The sequence below is a fragment of the Astatotilapia calliptera genome, chromosome 5, assembly GCF_964374335.1.
Source record: "Astatotilapia calliptera chromosome 5, fAstCal68.1, whole genome shotgun sequence".
Lineage (NCBI taxonomy): Eukaryota > Metazoa > Chordata > Actinopteri > Cichliformes > Cichlidae > Astatotilapia > Astatotilapia calliptera.
The window spans coordinates 8536312-8556388 of NC_137426.1; the positions used below are offsets into that span (position 1 = coordinate 8536312).

Genomic DNA, 20077 nt, shown 5'->3' on the forward strand with positions numbered 1-20077 from the left:
CCATAAGGCAGAGGTCTAAGAACCAAAATACACAGAGGGAAATACTAAGCTTGGAACACAAGAAACTAGACTTGAGGGAGTAACAAAAGACCAACCATAAGAACATAATGCACACTGCAGAGTGACAGAAAACAAGAAACTCAAACATGCAAAGACACACACTTACACAGAACAGAGGGGGCACAGAGAAACATGAAGGGCAAGGGATCAAAACTAGAAACATAGAATAACTCACAAGTACAATAATACAAAAAATCACAAAGAACTAAAAACGCTGGGTCAGGAGACACAGGACCCTGACAACAAAAGTAAACTGAGTAGTTCTCAGGCACATTTATTGAAATATTAAAGATATATTTCCAAAACGAGATAGAGGTAGCTGCTGCAAAACACTCTAATTAACCTAATAAATGCCCCAGACCTTCAGTTTAACAACAAAACAACAAGTTCCTTTCACCATCAAATAGTCATGTTTTTTAGTTTGCATGAAAGGAAGTGTGTTCATTGTCTTTTAATTCCCTAAAAGTATTGCCTTTCATATTTCCTGACTAATAAAAGTGGATATTCTTTAAATGTACTGCAGTAGTCACACACCACAGTGCAACATAGGAAACTACAGTAAACACAAAAAAATTACAAAGCACTGAAACAACAACAATGTAGCATAAAAATATATGTACAGTTTAAACAGTGTGTATACATCATGCCCAGTTAAGAGCTTTTTGTCGTCAAGCCTTTCTTGCACTTTAGCTGGGGAGTAATTAATGTTTATGCCACAACCAGATGCACTCTCCTGCATCTCCCTGTGTTCTGTTTTCTTGCCCCTTTCAACACGTCACCACACATCGACACTCTTTTCCCCATTTCATAGGCAGTCATTGCACCCACAAAATGTCTATCTGAGCATTTTAAATACATTTCACATTACTCATATCATGACTTACACCTGTAGGCTCTCCAGATTTTGCAGACTAGATGGCCGGTTCTGCTTGTGCACAATGAAAAAAGCACTTTCTGTCGTGTAGAAGTGACAAAACATTGTAGATAAAAGCCATAAGTCTTAATCCAACTGATAATCTGAAATATGTGTTTCTGGCTGAAATTGATCTATAACCTTAGTATGGTTCATTACCTGAAGCCATAGATTCTCAGAGTTTTTCTCAAAATCCTCACATACCATACGAAAGTGACCAAGATCGGATTTGAAAATATCAGATTTGTGCCGTTCACACTGTCATACCATGATTGGATATGGGTCGCATAGGGTCGAAAAAGTCGGATTTGATGCACTTGCGCCTGCAGTGTGAACGTTTATTATTATCGGGGGATATTGAAGTTTTCCCTAGGTAATCTCTCACTAATCTATGCGTTGGTATTTTTTTTGTGAAACACTTGATGTTTGTTTTTTTTTTTCTTGAAAGGTGCTATAGAAGTTAATATTATTTACTTACTTATATTGCTGGTTCACGACTTTAATTCCATCCAGTGGTATGCTGTGTGGCAGTTTGACAGTGTAGTCTTTCTGAAACTGCAATTTGTATTGTGTACTGAACCTGGTGGGCGTGAGGCATGAGTTTAAATATCGTTAGGCAGTCTGTGTGCTTAGTAATTATGCTGAGGTTTTGTAATCTGGTGAATATAGATATAAATATTAGATATTTTCAGACAAATAGAAAATCTTGTGCCATCACTAGTAGCCACAACTGATTAACTTCTGCAGCAGGTGTTCCAGTAAGGCCGTGGGATAATATTAAGTGACCATAATGAGTGAAGATTACCCTGCAATTTTACAGCAGTGTTCTGATAATAGCCGCCTGAGTCTATGCCACTGAAAATTAATAGCTAGTCATTAAAACTATTGACAGAGTAATCTCACGAGAGCAGGTAGAAAATAGCTGGAAGCATTCAGGCTATAAGGGTAAGACTGCATTTGAGTTAACCTGATATCAGCATGTATAAAGTAACCTGCTTGATTGACTAACCTTTGATGTCCCTTGATGCCAGTCTCTATTTTCCTTTGGTTTGTACGTTGTAATAAAGTTTATTAGCATATTATTGTAGTTTTTGTGGCAGCACCTTTTATTACAGTAGTAGCTGAGTAACAAAGCAGAAAAAATTACATAATAATGTGGTAATTTCTGAGTTATTACAATGCAATTACAAAGTAATAACAGTTAATATCAAGCAATATCATGGTAGCAACAGTGGTTACAGTTGAGTAATATTACACTCAAACTAGGGCTGGGCGATATGGCCTAAAATCCATATTGCGGTATAATTTGAAGTACGTGCAGTAACGATATATATCGCGATATATTCTTTTCTTCTGTATAATGTATTTTCGACACTGTAAGGCACACTTAAAATTCTTTAATTTTCTCAAAAATCGAGAGTGTGCCTATGAATTCTGGTTGTGCTTACTGACCTCAAACCGATTTTGGCATGCAGAAATCTGCTAAAAAATGTTTTAGTACAACTTTGGTAAGCCGCACTGCTTGATGGATTGTCAGAGCATTACGGCTGCCATAGTGAGGAGCTTTGTAATAATTTGGACCCAGTAATCTGGGTCCAAAACTTTGTCCGCTTCAGGTCCCAAAGTCAAACGAACACTGAGAGTTAAAAACTGTCTAAATTCTTTCATCTTTAATAAAATCATCAGCGTTGCTGCTTTACCAAGTGTAACAATTAAGTTTAACATCCATGCATCCATGAAAACAGAATTTATTAAATTTAACCGAAGTTAGAAGTTAACAGGAAGTTAGCTCGCTGGTTTCCACCTAAACATGACAGGTCAGGGACAAATGCAATCGCATAGCAGGATGCTATACACGGGGCAAACTTCAGTCAGGAGAACAACTGAGATTATTCATCCACAATACGAGGTTAGTTATTAATATACTGCAACAACATGGGAATAGAACAGCTGCGAGAGAATTCAACATTAATGAATCAATGTTACGGAAGTGGAGGAAGCGCAGTTTTTGGCTTTCCCCGTATTTCAAAAGTGCTTCATCTCTTTGCTATGACTGTTGCCCGGCATAATTTGCAGATGATAATGGTTGTAGCCGCTGCGACACTTTCGGCCAAAACAGGCGCAGCTTGATGACATCATCAACATGCGCTATCGGGGTAGAGCGGTATAGTCAAAATCTCTATCGTTGGCCAAATTTATATAGTTTCTATCGTATATCGTTTATATCGCCCACCCCTTACTCAAACTGATGTAACTGGATAATAAGGGGGGTAATGATGTGGAAATAAAGGCATCCGAGTGATAGTAATAGTTTAGTAATAGTAATTAGTAATAGTAGGGTAATACCTTGGTAACAACATGATAACCTGCTAGAAATAAGAAGGTAATCTTCACATTTTTATACAGAGTTTAAATTGTAATAACCTCGTAATAATAATGTAATTTTGACCAATTTTTTTGCATATTGGATAGTATTACTATATTATATTTATTGAATTTATTCTACCATAGATTCCCAACACCCTGCTGGTTTTAAAAGCAATAATGTAAATATTATGCTGCAAAATTCAAACCCACCTGTTACTCCATGTTAACAACCTTTTAAAACAAACTTAATGAACAGGACCACCTTTCACAGCATATTTTATATCTGGATGACAACATGTAACATGGTAAAAATATTTCAGGTAGGAAGGAAAGTGATCATGGAATGCATATTTCAAATGTCCAGTATACAAAAATAGGATCTCATCCATGTTCTCCCGCTTATCCAATTCAGGTTTGTAGGGGGGCTGCGCCGTCTTCTTCACTGATCTCTAACCGTCCAAAGATCCAGCCTCTCTTGCAGCAAGTAGCATCAGACTGCCCACTTGCATACTGTAAATGAGAAGTTTTGAAAGAAGAATAATGTTAAAGCAAGCATGATGTAATTGGCAGGTCTTTGAGCAACCATTTCAGAGATACGGATTGCCTTATTAAAAAGAAAAAAAAAAAGAAAAAATCCACTATTATAATTTGTGTATACAGTAAAATAATTAATTTATCTTTTTTTCTTTTCTGCCCAAAATAGTATATTGGAACACATTTGAATATTTAATGTGTATTATTAGAAATAAACCACAGCAAAATTCACTAGGGATGGATAGCTATATTCTGAGTACACCACACCTCTAACACTCTCGCCTAAACTGTTGAAACTGGAGTGCTTAATTTTTGGGTGAATACTTTAAGTAACAGTATAACTAACCACATCTAGTTCTTTATCAGTATTTTCAATAATTGTCAGCTATTTTGAGAAACCTTACTTTTATGCAACCTTAGTTTTTATTCTGTTAGTCAAATAAGCTAATAGGATATGGTTTAAGTTAATAAGTACACGGTCCCAAATATAACTATAACTATAAAATCACAGACATTACCTTCTTATTTCTAGCAGGTTATCATATTGTTACCAAGATATTATGCTACTATTACTAATTGGTTTTGCTTTAAACAATGTTTTTTAGTGAATCTCACTGCAGATGCTGGATTTGTTCTAATCGGATTTATAAATTCTAAAAGAGTTGTGAACTGAGTTTTTATGTGTCTCACACATCAGAGGGTTTTACATTCCTCTGCGCTTGTCTTGTCTTACAGTGCATAAGGAGAGTTATTTTGCTGCAGACTACCACAGCCTAAAGCCACCCTGCCAAATCGGGGACCATGTCTGGAGCCTACGATGAGTCCGCCAGTCTGGAGGAGACCACAGACAGTTTCTGGGAGGTGAGACAGCTAGGAGCAACATTTGACAGATTAAACTTAGCTGGGAAGTGACACGACCTAGTAATGAACTCTCAGTAAACCTACTTTATCTGAGAGAAAGATACAGGGCCTCATTTGTCAGCCGTTTGGAGATTTGCATGTAAATCAGGCAAGTACTTGCCACTGCGCATAGCAACAGATTTATCGACTGGAATGGATCACTGAGCTGCGGGTGCCTCAAACTCAGATCAGAAAATGACGCACACATTTCCTCAGCATGACAAATTACTCTATGTTGGTGCCATTATTTCTGATTGACTCGATTTATCAAGCCACATCTTGTATTATGGCACAGTTAAAATGAAAGGAAAAACAGAAATATTTCATTGTTGGCCCAACCTGTGCTCTCAAAGTGTAAGAACTCCTCACCAGTAGTCTTTTTTTTTTGTCCTGTGTATCTTTGTGGACAAGTCACCTTAAAAAGCTGTTCCTCAGGAGGTAGACCGAGTCCGCCATTAATCAGGTGTTTCAAACCCAACTCCTCCACTGTGCACGCGAGAGTGCTCTTGAACCACTTCGAGTGGTCCATTAGACTAGAAAAGTGGTGCATAAATGCCAGCCCATTTACCCGTTTGATTGCTAAACTGTGATCCTGATGAGACATCAAGCTGAAATGTGTCACCATATATTAAAATGCTCATCAGAAAATGAAGGAAAAAAATACAAATAAAATCAGCACAAGAACTAAAATAAAAATGCTTAGCTTATAAACCAAATGTGTCTTTAGCTGCCTTTTAAAACAATCCACAGAAAGAGCAAAACCTCCGGGGTGCAGGCAGAGCCTGCCGCGGGCCTCAAAGGTTTGATCAGCCCAGGCACTTAGGGCATGAGGGGACAGTTTGTTGAGTTGTGGTTATCTTTGTTAAATGGAAAATAAATGGGCCTTTTTCACATGAAACATAGCAAGAGCATGTACACACAGTAATGAATGAGTACCTACCTACACTGACTCTTTGGACTAATAAACACAAATTAAAGGTAAATACAGTTCACTTTACCATAAAATGTTGCAAACAAGAGCAATGAAGGGGTTAGATGAGGGGTGAAAAGATAAAAGCTCCCTGGCACTGTACATTAATCTTGGACGACCTGTCAATGCAAGTGGAATTTGACCAGCATATTTATAAAGAAGCTGATGAGGGAAGAGGAAAAGGTGAGTCAGTGGGTGTGGGATACCAGATGAACAAACTGCGGTTAATGCAGGGCAGAATCGGAAATAACAGGAGGGTTACGCTGAGTTCAGAAAACACTATTTCAGGGGGCTTTTTCTAAATGGTAGCATTCCAAGCTGTGATTGGCTCATCGTCCATGTCTATCAGCCAAGTCAGAGTAAGATTTTATAATCTCTGAATTTGGCACCAGTATAGACAAAGGCAGTCCAAACGATGGATTAATAGAGATGGGATGAGGATGAGTTATCTGTGGGACAAATCACCTTATTCCAGATCATGCCAGTGAAAAAGGTACTGTGTTTATTGGTCCCAACAGGTTGATAGTTTATCACTGTAGATCAGTCTTACTTTGTTTGATTAATCTGTTGTTTTCTGTATATGAAAAATAGGAAATTTCCAGCACAACTTCCTATGGTCTGTTTGTTGCTTATTTCATCTGTCTGTCAGATCAAAGATTTTCAGTGTACCATCTGCTAAGTTGAAGGATTGCACCATTTTGTCAAAACTGAAATGCTGGAAGTAGGCGATTTTCTGCGTAAATATTAATGGTTTCTGCTTGTCTGTTGTTTCAATTGCAATTTGTTGTTCTGGGTTTTTCCCACAAGATTACATCAGCTGCAACCTTTCCTGAGCAAAAACAGCCCTGAGTAATTTGAGAAACTAGTGCCAAGAAGCTCATTCATTATATATGAGAGGTGGTGACTCAGGTGAGGTGGTAAGGTAGCAATTTGCTGTTGAAATTATTCACCTCATCAGTACAGACTGTCCTGTTGCTTTATGTTCAGATGCAGGAGTTTGTTTGATGAATGTACTCAGGAGGCGCTTTAGACAGAAGACTTCATACATTCGGGTTTTTTATATTCGATCTCCTCTCAGACTCGGTTCAGTTTTATCCTCATCATGTCTCTTCATGTTCGGGAGTCAGGTGGAGGAGCAGAGGTATTTGCTTCCAGCACATAGTCACTTTATCACAGTCAGCCACTGCATTACTGCTGTGGAGCTGCTGCAGTGCTGCCTGCTGATCGCTGACTCAGCTCACTGCTGCTCCAGCAGAGGCCTGGTCTGGAATGCAATCATTTGCTCCCCCCAGCTGCTTTCATTTAGTTCCGATTTTAGGCTTGTTGGGTGTTGCTTTCAAGGTGTATTAAGTGTAAACATCTAGTGCCTGTTCAGCAAAGATGCAGTCCTGCTAAAAGTGTAAAATGAAGCCAGTAAACTGGGGTTCAGCCTCTGTGTAGCTCTCTCTCTCTCACAGGGGCTCTGTCTCTCGGCAGAGCTCTCCATGAGGTTGCTGCTCCTGCATCCATGGAGAGTTGTACATTATATGACATTAACCCATCCCCTGCTTTCATTGCATAACTTTGCACAGCAGCAGCAGCCATTTCCCTGCTGATCCTTCCTGCTTCACCGACAGGCTTTTGGGGTTTTTTTTCAAGGTGCACCAAATAACAGTAGAAGTACACAGGTCATGTAAATCCATTATCACTTTAATACCAGTCCTTTATATAGCTTTAGCTAGAACCAGAAAAGACCCATATTTTAGGAGATAGTCTGAGACAATTTTTTTTCTTGTTTTGTAATATATATATATTTAGGCATTTATTCAAATGTGTACAGTTGACATGACAGCAGATAACCGTGTGACATTGGTCCACAGTTGCAAGTAGTTTTAGTGAAAAGTAGTTTTTACAAACAAAGGGGGTATCTGAAAACTATCTGAAATCACAGTATGGGTCCTAATAACCCAGTGATGCTATGGGAATTCTGATGTCCTGATTTGAACATTTTAGGACACATTTAAGTTAAAGGAGACTTACTGTGCAAATTTCAAACACGTTTTTATTCTTGGACCCTACCAGAGTGACTTTGCATAAAATGCAGTTTAGAATAATCTTTATTTATCATATAATTGGCCTTTGTGCAGCCCTTCAGTTCACCTTGTGACTGAAACAAGCTATTTTAGCTCCCCTCCCTTTAAGTCAACTTTTGTCCGATTGGCTGGGACGTGTGTGGGGTTACTATGCTCAAGGCCACTGGACCGTCCTTGATCAGCTGTGTTTGTCATCATCCACTTCAGGCTCACTTCAGATAGTCTAATCAGTGAACCAAATCAGTAAACTGAGGTGGACAAACAAGCTTGACTGAGGATGTTTTAAGCCAGCAAACAGTTTGTGTCACTTGCTATGCGGTTAACTGACAAGTTTGTGTAAAAAGGATTATTGGACTAACAGTCTATTTATTGTGATACCTAAAAGATGTCTGCAGCCTTTTTTGACTAGCAGCTTTTCATAGAAAGCTGTTGGTCTGAACTGATTATAAATTAACTAAATCTCACAGCTCAAAGCCTTAGGTGATGAATTTTCTTCCAAGAACCTCGATGAGGCAGAACACGAATATTTTAAGAACATAATCATTAGTGATCCCCACAGCAGATGGCTGTTCCTCCCCGAGCCCACTTCTTCCTGTTCAAAAAAATAGTTTTTCCTTCCCACTGCCATCAAGTACTTGCTCTGTTACAACAAAATTAAATGCCATCAGGCAACAGTTGGGATTTGGTTGTGTATAAATACTGGGTGAGTAACCTGAATGTCACTGTGATGTTTATTTGTTTTTATATAAGGTTGGGAACTACAAACGCACGGTGAAGCGGATTGATGATGGTCATCGGCTCTGCAATGATCTGATGAACTGCATCCAAGAGCGTGCCAAAATTGAGAAATCCTACGCACAGCAACTGACCGAGTGGTCCAAGAGATGGAAGCAGCTGGTAGACAAAGGTGAGAGATCATTTTACCCAATTCCAAAAAACATTGGATACTTTGTAAAAATAAAAACAGAATGCAAAGATTTGCAGTTCTGATGAAGCCATATTTTATTTAAGACAGAGCACAGAAAACGTATCAAGTGTTTAAATTGATAAAATGTGCATTTTGATAATATCTGATTTTATATAAAATGATATTATGTACTGTAAACGGGAGATATTCAAAATCTTTGCGATTTTATGTTGAGGGCCATTATTCTGACTTTGTTTCATAATTTGTGAATGTAGTTTTTTGCAAACTGATGAATCGATGCCAATCTTTAATTCTATGAAACTCTGCCTTGCAGAGGTATTTTTTTTATTTCCATTAATAAAACCCATTTATACTCATGTTAATGATCTGCTGTTAGTTACTCCAACTGTTTTTTTTAGTACCAGATACCTTTCCAGAGACAAATTGTTGCCAACAAATTCAAAATCAGCTATTATTATTCATGAAATAGTGAAATGTTGCAGTTTAAGCTTTTGATATTTTTTGTTCTATTGTGAATAAAATATGGGCTTATGAAATTTTAAAATCATTGTCATTGCATTATGTTTTAATTGACATTTTACACAGAGTCCCAACTTTTTCAGGGTTGGGTTTGTATTTCATATTAACATGGAGATACATTACTAGTCTTTATTTACAAATTGCCTTCAAAGTGCAGTAAACAGAAAGACATCTTTTGCATTTAATATGGGAACAGTTTTCCTCAATACCCATTTATAGATTTTAGGGAATAGACCGATCCTTCCTCTAGGCTTCTGCTCTCAGTGTCGTCTTTCACCCCCCAGATCTGAGTCCATGTCAAATAAAGTTTTGATACTTTACCCACACTTCCTTCTTTCACTAGGGCCTCAGTACGGCACAGTAGAACGAGCTTGGATGGCGATGATGACAGAGGCCGAGAACGTGAGCGAGCTCCATCAGGACATAAAGAACTACCTGATCAATGAGGACTTTGAGAAAGTGAAGAACTGGCAGAAAGACTCGTACCACAAACAAATGATGGGTGGATTCAAGGAAACCAAAGAGGCAGAGGAAGGCTTCAAGAAGGCTCAGAAACCATGGGCCAAAAAGCTGAAAGAGGTGAGGGAGTGTGGACTTTACCAGGACTCGTTTTAAATCTTCAAAGTTTGATTACATACTGCTTTCTTCTGTTTATGTTGAATTTCCTTCTTCAGCTCGAGGCTGCCAAGAAAACATACCACATGGCCTGCAAAGAGGAGAAGCTGGCTACCACCAGAGAGGCCAACATCAAGGGAGAGTCATCTGTGGCAGCTGATCAGCAGAAGAAACTCCATGAGAAAGTGGACAAATGTAAACAGGACTCACAGAAGGTGAGAACATCAGCTGCCGCTGCTCCAGCATCATTATGCAAAAGATATTTTCTGCAATAATGCCAAAGGCAAATAAGGCTATTTTAAGGTTGTCTGATTGGAGCCAGTGCAGCATTGTTAATATGTGACAGTATGCCACTCCTTCAGTCAGTAACTCTCATTCACTGCTCTTGACATGGACTCTAGTCTCATTTTACTGCCTCAGTGCTGGAACATTTGATACTGTTCTCTCAAGATTAGTCCGTTTCAAATTGACTCCATAAATGAAACTTATATGAACACGTGGAATACGTGTGTTATTAAAACTAAAACAATGGTCACCCCAAGCCATTTTGATCTTATTACAGACTGAAATATAAATAATTGTAATCATTTTTTAAAAGCAGCTTTTTTTTGGTGGTTTTTTTCTTTTTGGGGGGGGGGTGGGGGGGTGGAGCTTAAAACAGGAGACAGGAGAAAGCTGACATTAGTTAGAGACTGGTTCTTTGGCACCAGAAGTAGAAGAACTTCTGGAGCAGAACCATTTCAGTTAAACAGAATTAAACTGACATTGTACCACTAATCTAGGACCAGTGTTATTAATTTCAACTAACAAATAGGCTAATGCCAGTGCTCAAAAATGGCTGGACCTAAAGTTTGAAACACTGATATAACTGCCTCTAGGAGGTGCTGCATCAAAACATTCACAGGGTAATTTACAGATGCAGCGTTCTTCTCGTGGTACCAGCCACTACTTCCATTCATATAATGGTTCAGGTGCCGTGATAAAGCAGCCAATTGTGTGTGTGGTGATTGTAATGGAGCAATGTCAATAGGGATATGATTTTTTTAAACTGTTTTTGGACATCAGTAGAGTAGTATGCCACAGACATATAAGCCAAAATTAATCAACTACAATAAGCAGGATGCTTTCTTTGTTCTTTTTGGTTATTTGTCCATGACAAGAAGCAATTTCTGATCAGTCAAATTTTATTTGTAACCCTGCCTGAACCTCATGCTAGGTAACGTTGCTAAATGTGCTTCAGAAGTGACTGAGGACAGGAAAATATAATAAAACAAGCAGATAATAGACACAGATAAGCAATTTAACCTAAAACCAAAACATTGCAGAGAGTGTGATACGATATGATAAAATTAACAACAATTAAAAAGCAGGCAAGTTGAAACCACAGGCTGCATGTTGGATAAATGGAGAAATGGATGGATGGATTTTTAGTAAAACTAAAAAGTAAAAATTAAGAGGCATAAATACTTGAATCAAGAAATAAGAATAAAAGTACAAATTAGATCAAATAAAAACAGTACATGAAATAAGGTGATGAGGTAAGTTTAAACATTTTAACACTTCCAGCTGCTCTCAGGTCATCTGGCAGTCTGATGCCATGGTTCAGCGGTGCCAAGGGTACTTTGCAACGATTAGCATATTAATGCCAGAGGTTTATACATGGAAGCATGAGACCGTGAAGAGCTTTGCTTCTGGAATGATTCTTTAATCATGTAATGTCCGTGTGTGTTGCAACACAGGCTAAGGAGAAGTATGAGAAGGCTCTGGATGAGCTGAGTAAATGCACCCCTTCATACATGGAGAACATGGAGCAGGTGTTCGACCAGTGCCAGCAGTTTGAAGAGAAGAGGCTGAGTTTCCTCAGGGAGGTGCTGCTGGATGTCAAACGCCACCTCAACCTCACAGAGAACCAAAGGTCTGACATGACTGAAAGTGTTACGATAACAAGACAGCAATCATGTAAACATTACCCATTCACCAAATCCCCACTCTCTGTTCACAGTTATGCTACAGTGTACAGAGAGCTTGAACGCACCATCACATCAGCCAGCCCACAAGAAGATCTGAAGTGGTTCAGCAACGCTCACGGCCCCGGCATGCACATGAACTGGCCACAGTTTGAGGTAATTAAACACTAGAACAGGCTGCACGTGTGCGGGTGGACCATTACAGAGAAATAACGATTTATAAAGCAGTACCGGTATATGGATGAAGCAGGGTGTTAAATATTTATTACATATTAGAAAAAACAATACTATATATAGTTATGTTTATATTCAGCATATCCCTGAATATATATGAGATTGTATAATAAAAAAGATGTATATGATTAATATGAAATCCAACTCTAAATCTATTACATCCAAATCTAAACCGTTTTTCCATCTTTTTCTGTTTTGTTTTTTTGCAGGAATACAACCCAGACCTTGTCCATAACATCTCTAAGAAAGAAAAGTCAAAGAAAGGAAATGATGTAGTCATGCTAACTCATGTTACAACAGCAGGAGACCACGCTGTAGACCGAGGAAGGTAACAGCTTACCAGTTATCAGTGCTTTAATGCATATCCTAATCCACATCATCCTCTGAGTGCCTTTTGTATTGTTTGTGAAAAAAATTTCTTTCAGTGTAAGCAGCTACGATAAAAACCAGCCGTACACAGCCTCCACAGAGTGGTCAGATGAGGACCAGACAGCCCCGAACTCAGGCAACGACACCAACGGAGGGATGAACCCCTTCGATGAAGATGTGGGCACAGGTGTGAGAGTGAGAGCGCTGTATGACTATGATGGCCAAGAGCAGGACGAGCTCAGCTTCAGAGTTGGTGAGTGAGACAAAATGGTTAATGTTATGAAAACCACTGGAAAAGCTTTTGAGGATCCTGCGTGACGCCGCAAGTTTTTATTTTATCTGAGATCAGCAGTGTTTATGTAATTTTATTGCACTTTGGCGTTGTTTCTCAGACTCTCTTCCTCTGTTAAAGGTGATGAGCTGACGAAACTGGAGGATGAGGATGATCAGGGCTGGTGTAAAGGTCGCCTGGACAACGGCAAGCTCGGTCTTTACCCAGCCAATTACGTGGAGACAATTTAGAAGTTCCAGCTGAGGACGTTTCCTCATCAAACCCAGACTGAACCGTCCGGTCATAACTGCACATTGCCAGAGACCTGAAATCAAATCAAAGCCTTCTCTTCCTGTCAGGCACAGTGAGCTGTCTTCATCTCTGCACTCATGGTGGAGAAGACTGACAGCTCAATCTGTTCAGGATCACTTCACCTCCAGATACTGCAACTGAAGCAAAATATTATTGTGTCTTTCGTGTGTAGCTGTGTTTGACACCGGTTGTGACGCTAACACGCCATACAAGATGTTCTCTCATTGTATTATTGATGTGGTAACGTCAGCTGTGCCTGGATAGCGAGAATGAGCTGTGCGTTGCGCATTTCATGTGTATATTTTTTTAACAGTTGGGATGCTTGTACAGTTTTTTTCCTCACTGAGTACAGTGTTTTCATTCTCAGTATTTACACATTTAGCCTTTGAGGAATAATTTGACATTTTGGGAAATGCGCATGTTCGCTTTCGTCCTGACTGACAAGATGAGAAGATTTATGCTGCTTGAATGTGAGTCTGAAAACAGCTCGTTGTTCAAACTCAAAAAAGATGGGTATATCTTTTGGCTAAAATCTCAGCAAATTAGATATATAGTTATGTTACAGTCACACTAGGGAAAGCAGTGGTTTAAGCCTCCCAAAAGGTTTTGCGACTGCAGTGAACTTGTGATCTTGTCGCCTTTGAAGTGGTTGTTTTAAAGACCAGATTCAGATTGATTGCAACATTGTTGCAGTGTGGCTGGATTTATTAATTAGATGATAGTTATTTGTAAAATTCACTAAACTTTCTCAGAGTGACTGCAGTCAGTCTGAGTCTGACTGTGAAGTCAGGTTGCCTCCACCATTCAACCTGTGCAGTCTACATGCAATCGAAAGTGGCCAGCTACTGGAGTTGGCGGCGTTGCATACAACCAGTTGGTCACTGTACTTTCAGTTGGTTTCTGACACCTGAAAAATGAAATGCAACCACCAGGCAACCACTGCTTTTTCCTAGTGAAAAGTAGGTTGCTGTCCTGTTTTTACTCTAGTGTGACTGAACCCTTGGCAACTGTCAGCAATTGCAACCACTCTGTCAACCTTTGCCCCTTTACTCCACAAATACTCTCTTCTCTGGTGGAAGTTAGTTCTTCCAAATTGCATCTTTTTAAGTTGGAACAAAGTGAAGGCTACAAACATAAAGTGTTCATCTCAGCTTAGTGCTTTTTAACAACATACTAATGGCTGTTTCAGTGGTTACTGCTCTCCTGGAATTAACACTAGCTACCTTGGTTAGCAGGTTAACCTGTTGCTTACCTATAAAAACCTGAGAAAAACTAGAATCCAGTCTTCTTCGACAGGCTATTAGTGCACTTAACCACATAGTGAGCCATGTTCAACAGATAATTTCATTAAATGCTCCAAAAGGCACCAAGAGATGCCACCTAACAAACAGCTGGATAGTATGAATTTAAGCCCTTATATGATTTAAAGGCTTGAGCAATATAGAAGCAGTGGCTTCATATTTCACCCGTGAAAGTTTACAATGGTTTAACACACAGCTTATACATGCAATACGTCCAGTTCCTCAAACCACAGACAAAAAAAGTAAAAGTTACTTTCGGCTGGCTTGTCACAAGGGGTCGCCACAGCAGGCTGCTCTGTAAGCATGATTTGGCAGATTTTACGCAACCTCGAAGAGGATTTGTTTCTCTGGCTGGAATCAAACCAGCTGCAATAGCACAAGAGGTTATTTAGAGGTTTTGAGTTAATGTAGAATACAAACACGAGAGATGTGTCAATCTTCTCATCTTACTGTTTGCAAGAAAGCGAGAAGCATATTTTCCCAGAATGCTGAACTGATTCTTTAATGCCTTGACTTGTTTTCGTGCCCCACTCTGCAGCATGTCTCTGAATTAGCATTTTGAAACCAGATAAAAGACTGCTCCCCATCAGTACAAAAACACACACGCACACCACAGCCACTCTAAGCCGAGCTTGTCTTTGAAATGGAAATATGTGCTCTACCAGACACTGCGAGGATTGTTTACATTAACCTCCGCTGTCCCGCCCTTCAACAGCAGTGTGTCTGTTTAAGACTTTTACCTTCCACCAAGTTTCTCTTCATCTACGTGTGTTAATAACGTCAACAGCACGAGCTAAAACCTGTCTGGAGATATAAAGCTGCAGCTGTTTTGTGCGGAGATTTGAGTGAATGTGAGTGTTTTGGCATTATCAGCTCCGTGATTAGGTGCATGCTGATGCTCTCACACACTGCTTGCTCATCTTGTCTGAACTGAAGCAGTGCATGGCCTTTATGAGTTTCCACCAAATTATCAACTGAATTTTGATTAAATTAATACTCCTAGGCTGTGGGCATTATTAGCACCTGTGCAGACTGTATTCAGTTTTGTGTCTTTCTGTTTAAATATTTTGAATTCAGAGTGTGTGTGTGGCCCCGCGATACGTGGTTTTGATTGCTTTACTACTGGTGAAGACTGCTCTCTTGTCAGTGAGGAAGGCAGGTGTTCTTTTACTGATGCAGCTAGAGAAAGCTCCAATGTGAAAAGCGGAAAGAGGATCCGTCTCTGAAATATTGATGAGACAGTCGCCTTTTCTGCTGCATGAACTAAATTCATTTCCACGGGATCCAGAAGGGAAATGTCTCTTGTTGTCGTATTAATGCCTCTGTGTACTATTTTTTAAGCGTTGCCTCTGTTAACACTGGATTCAGAGTGAAATATGTACTGCCTTACCAAAATCTACCATCTTGCCACTCCAAAAACTCTCAGCCGCCGCCTTCAATGAAGTGAAAGAGAGCTCATCACCAGAGAATCTGACTCCAGCTTATGAAGATCACTTTACACCAACATGACACACAGACGCTCTTTGACTGATTGAAGATTATATAAATTTAAACACTACAGCATCTTTACTGTCTCAATGTATCTTTATATTTGAAGCTGAATGGGACTATTTACAAGTTTAATGAAAAGGAAAAAGGAAAAGCTACAGATGCAGCATCCACTGTGAAACTCCTGAAGGATGGGAAAGCATATTTTAAAACGCTCAAGCACCTCCAACTCCTCTTTTTGTCTCTCTGTTTAGTGCTCATGCTGCGAATTAGAGGGCTTTCTTGATTTTTTCTTTTTTCATTTAGCATAGTGCTGTAATTTTCCAACTGTAGTGCCTGTTCAAGCAAAAATAAAAGATGTCATCGGAAAACTGAGGCACACACAGAGTCTGAGTCAAAGATTAATCGCAAAGGTTAGATTCATCGCCGGACCAAAACAAGTGATGCTGCACATAAACATGGATATTATGGTGCAATTTGATATGAATGAGAAAGCGGAAATACCCTGCAGGGAAAGGTCCAGCATTCAAAGTGACGTGGCGTTATAGAGAGGTATAAAGGTTAAATTGTCTAGTGTGCAGAAAAATGGCCTCTGTTAGCATAAAGAGATTGATTACTGTGAATGTGGAAATTAAAGTTTAGCCACTTTGAACAAAAATTATATGTTGGTGTTAAAGCGTCATGTTTTTATACTCTATCTGGCTGTCAGATGAATTAAGGGGAGGACAAAATTACAGGTTGGCTTCACACCAATTATTTGTTTTGGGAGATGCTCAAACCATTTATGATCAGTCATCACAAATACTTTATTTTCGTGGCATGCAGTGTACCTGGGTATTGTTGCCGACCACGTCAAACCCTTTCTGACCACAGTGTGGTCAGCTGTGATGAACAAAGTGGGATTCTTAGTTTTCTGCTTTTGCATTGTTGACACACGGTAATAAAAAAAAATCCAAACCAAAAGGGGAAAAAAATCTAAATATCTTTAATGAGAGGGGCTCGTTTATAAACCGCAACTAGTAGTGTATTTAATAATGATTTTCATCATTTAATATGATTTCACAAAAAATCTGCAGCCTGCCACAAGAGGGCAGCATAACCCAAGACTCACTAAAGATGTTCCAACAAATAGTCATAGAACATATATTCTAATTTTCATATACCCAACAAAAGCAGCAGTGAAAAAAACAAAAAGTAAAACAGCACTTCCAAGCCAAGTGATTCATGATGTAGAGGAAAGTAGTTGTTTGTCGCTTGTTTATTCTGCAATCACTTATACAGCACTTTCTAGTCTTACTGACAACATTATGCTCCAAGCCATATTTGGCCTTTTCATATATATTCATGCAGCACTTTTGTCTGTGTTATTAAACTCTTCATCCACCTTGCATTAAACCTATGGCCAAGTCCGAATCACCAGTTAACCTAAAGTAATCTATATCACTGTGGGGAGAGCTCGGAGTGCCCAGAGGAAATCAATGCAGACTCCACACAGAAGGGACAGGAGATGAGAACATTCAAACACAGAGCCCTCTTAATGTCAGGCAAAGGTGCTAACCACTGCGCCGAAGTCAGTTCGCTGATGGAGCTACTGATCAAATTTGTGGTTATGCTTTTTCACATTACAGTTGTCACATGACTTACAGGGAAATTCAGCAATGGAAAAAAACCTGCTACAAAACTAGTCTCTGTCTTTTGTGGTTGGGTGGATGTTTCTAAACAGACAACAGCACATCTTATTGGTAGTCCTAACACCTACCAAACACTGATATGTTTTGCTATAGGTTTATCTTGTATTTGATCTTATATCTTGTCAGAAGGGTTAAAAAAAATACTGTAATTTTCTGAAGCTTTACATTACCTATCTGTCACTTCAGCATGGTGAAGATGACTAAAGTAATCACAGATATCACACAGTCATAGCTTTTGACTGAAAGGATGACATCGTAATTCCACTTAAGCCTTTTAAAACATGTGTCCCTATGTGTCAAACTACCCAGAGGGAAACATGGATCAAGAGGCTCATGAGCCTATCCCAACGTGTATACAACACGTTGGGATAGGCTCACCTCTTATTCATCAAAAGAACCGCTTTTCATCTACAACAGTAAACTGGTCCGCATAGCTCCGGGCCACCTCGTTTTGGCAGATGTTCTCCCTCTGACTCGCTGCAAGATTGAGTGCAATTGTGAAATCTCTCAAAACCTGTTGGACTTCTCGAGAGCACAGTTGGAGGTGGGAAAAGTTAACATGACACTAAGGACATGAACCGGAAAAGAATATACATAAAAAGTAATTAGATGATAAGAGTTGAGCCTTTTAGGAACGTCACAAAGCTGATTTTACATTCACTTCATTTACTTAGACACAGCAAACAGATCCAGTCAACAACAAAAAAAAAGGTTTGAACAAAGAGTTCTGATCCCACAGATGTTTGCTTAGACTAGATCTTCCCAAAGTGTGGGGCCCGCCCCCTAAGGGGGGCGCAGAGTCATTGCGGGGGGCATGAAAAGGGAAAAAACAACGCTTGGACACTGCTAGCACGGGGCGCCCACACAAACGCAAAGCAGGAGATGAAGCATCGCTGAATATGTTTCCAAACCAACTTCATTCTAAGCCAAAGACTAGAAAATATGGTGAAGCATATCTTCCCTTTGGCTTCACCTGCACAAGTGCCAAGGTAGGTCTCCCCTGCAGAATTGGTTTTCCCTGCAGGTGCTGGGCTCTTCAAATCACTGACAAACAGTATCCCACATTCTTGATTTTAGTTCACAAACACTTGTTGTAATAAATAACTACTCCTGACATTTTGGAAATATTAGCTCTTTATACAGTAAAGCATAGCTAGACTGGCCATCGGGCATACCGGGCATTTGCCCGGTGGGCCGCTGGCGATTTTTTGTTTTTATGGGCCGATGGATTTGGGTTTTTTTTAGGAAGGGTATATATAATAAAAGGTGTTGGATTGGCCAATTGGTCATGATCGACTCTGGGCTGGACCTATTACAGCCGAGGAGGCCGGATGCACCCTCCCCCTTGTTTAGCAATCACGTGATTTTCGCGCAAGGCATGCCGGGAACTCGTGGCAAAACAATCCAAGTACTGCATCAAATGCAAGAATTTGCAGCACCGCAAAACGTTCATTCTCCGGTTCCAATACCTTCTTGTTTTTCTTTGCCGCACAAAAAAGGAATGTACAAAACAAAAGGAGAACAATGTCGGTCCGTACAAAGACAGACTCGACGAAAAGACAAAGAAAAGATACGAGGAAAAAATCAAAGGAGTGAAAGGGTCAGACCCTTACTAGCACAAAGAGGGACAAAAGACGTTAGCGTGCTGCCCAACTTTCACGGTTCTTGGAGTGAGTGCATAGACTCATGAAGTTTAGTAACTTCAGGTCACTGCAACAAGCCCAGGTACAGTTTACCGACGGATGGGTACAGGACCTTGAAATGCACCGTGTAGAACGAAAGACCATCTTATGAACAAAGGTAAGTTTACCAGTCTCACATATCGTCGTCATAAATACACATCCGTTAACCGTTTATTAATAGGACCTTTGAGCTCAACCGTAATTAATTAGTAGTGGAAATAATTTCTGGTAGCATTACAGAAATGTAGCAGTAACAATAATATTGTATGTTGTAATCGCACTGGACAATTAGTGATACAAAACAACTTTTTTATCCTGTGAATAAAAATATATGTTTTTGTCAGTGTACCATGGTAATAACAGAAGCGAAACGTAATATTGTGTCAGGACAATTTACTATTTATGTACAATAAATAAAGGAGCATAGCGCGACAATTTCTGTTCAGCGTCAGACTTGCTTGTAACCTATATCACCAATTATGTTAAGAAAAATGACGCATTAACTACTACAAAACTCTGACCTTTGTGGGAATGCTTGGAGCAGACTAACATGTGAGCTGGAGTGTTCTGAGACGTTATATTTGGTATATCCAGACCATCCGTCGGCTCTTACTTCGGAAACATGGCTTAAAAAATTTCTCTTCAACGACGTAATCGGATAAAAAAACCAAAACGATCTCTTTACCCGTCGGCTTCCCGTGGCTGTCATGCGACCGGCTATTGCAGTTAATAATACAACAGCGTCTTGCCATTTTTTGGGTTTCTTTTTAGTACCTCTTGCCACAAGTTCCCAGAATCCTTTGCGGTTTTACCCCTGAATGACGTCACATATTCAATCTTTATCCTGGTGGGCCGTCTCTAGTCAAAATGCCCGGGCCGATTTT

At 39.6% G+C, this 20077-nt stretch overlaps 1 protein-coding gene across 3 annotated transcripts in view; it reads left to right on the plus strand.

Moving 5' to 3' along the window:
- The window catches only part of pacsin1b (protein kinase C and casein kinase substrate in neurons 1b), a 34182-nt gene extending 21072 nt beyond the window's left edge, over positions 1-13110 (plus strand). For all 3 annotated transcript variants that reach the window (XM_026167036.2, XM_080301151.1, XM_080301152.1), the window contains exons 2-10: positions 4610-4735; positions 8567-8723; positions 9607-9842; positions 9938-10093; positions 11618-11793; positions 11881-12001; positions 12289-12407; positions 12505-12701; positions 12861-13110. In XM_026167036.2, coding sequence (XP_026022821.1) covers positions 4676-4735; positions 8567-8723; positions 9607-9842; positions 9938-10093; positions 11618-11793; positions 11881-12001; positions 12289-12407; positions 12505-12701; positions 12861-12970 — 1332 coding nt within the window. In that variant the 5' untranslated portion in view covers positions 4610-4675 and the 3' untranslated portion in view covers positions 12971-13110. The remainder of the gene's footprint in view (positions 1-4609; positions 4736-8566; positions 8724-9606; positions 9843-9937; positions 10094-11617; positions 11794-11880; positions 12002-12288; positions 12408-12504; positions 12702-12860) is intronic.
- Positions 13111-20077: the final 6967 nt, after the last annotated feature.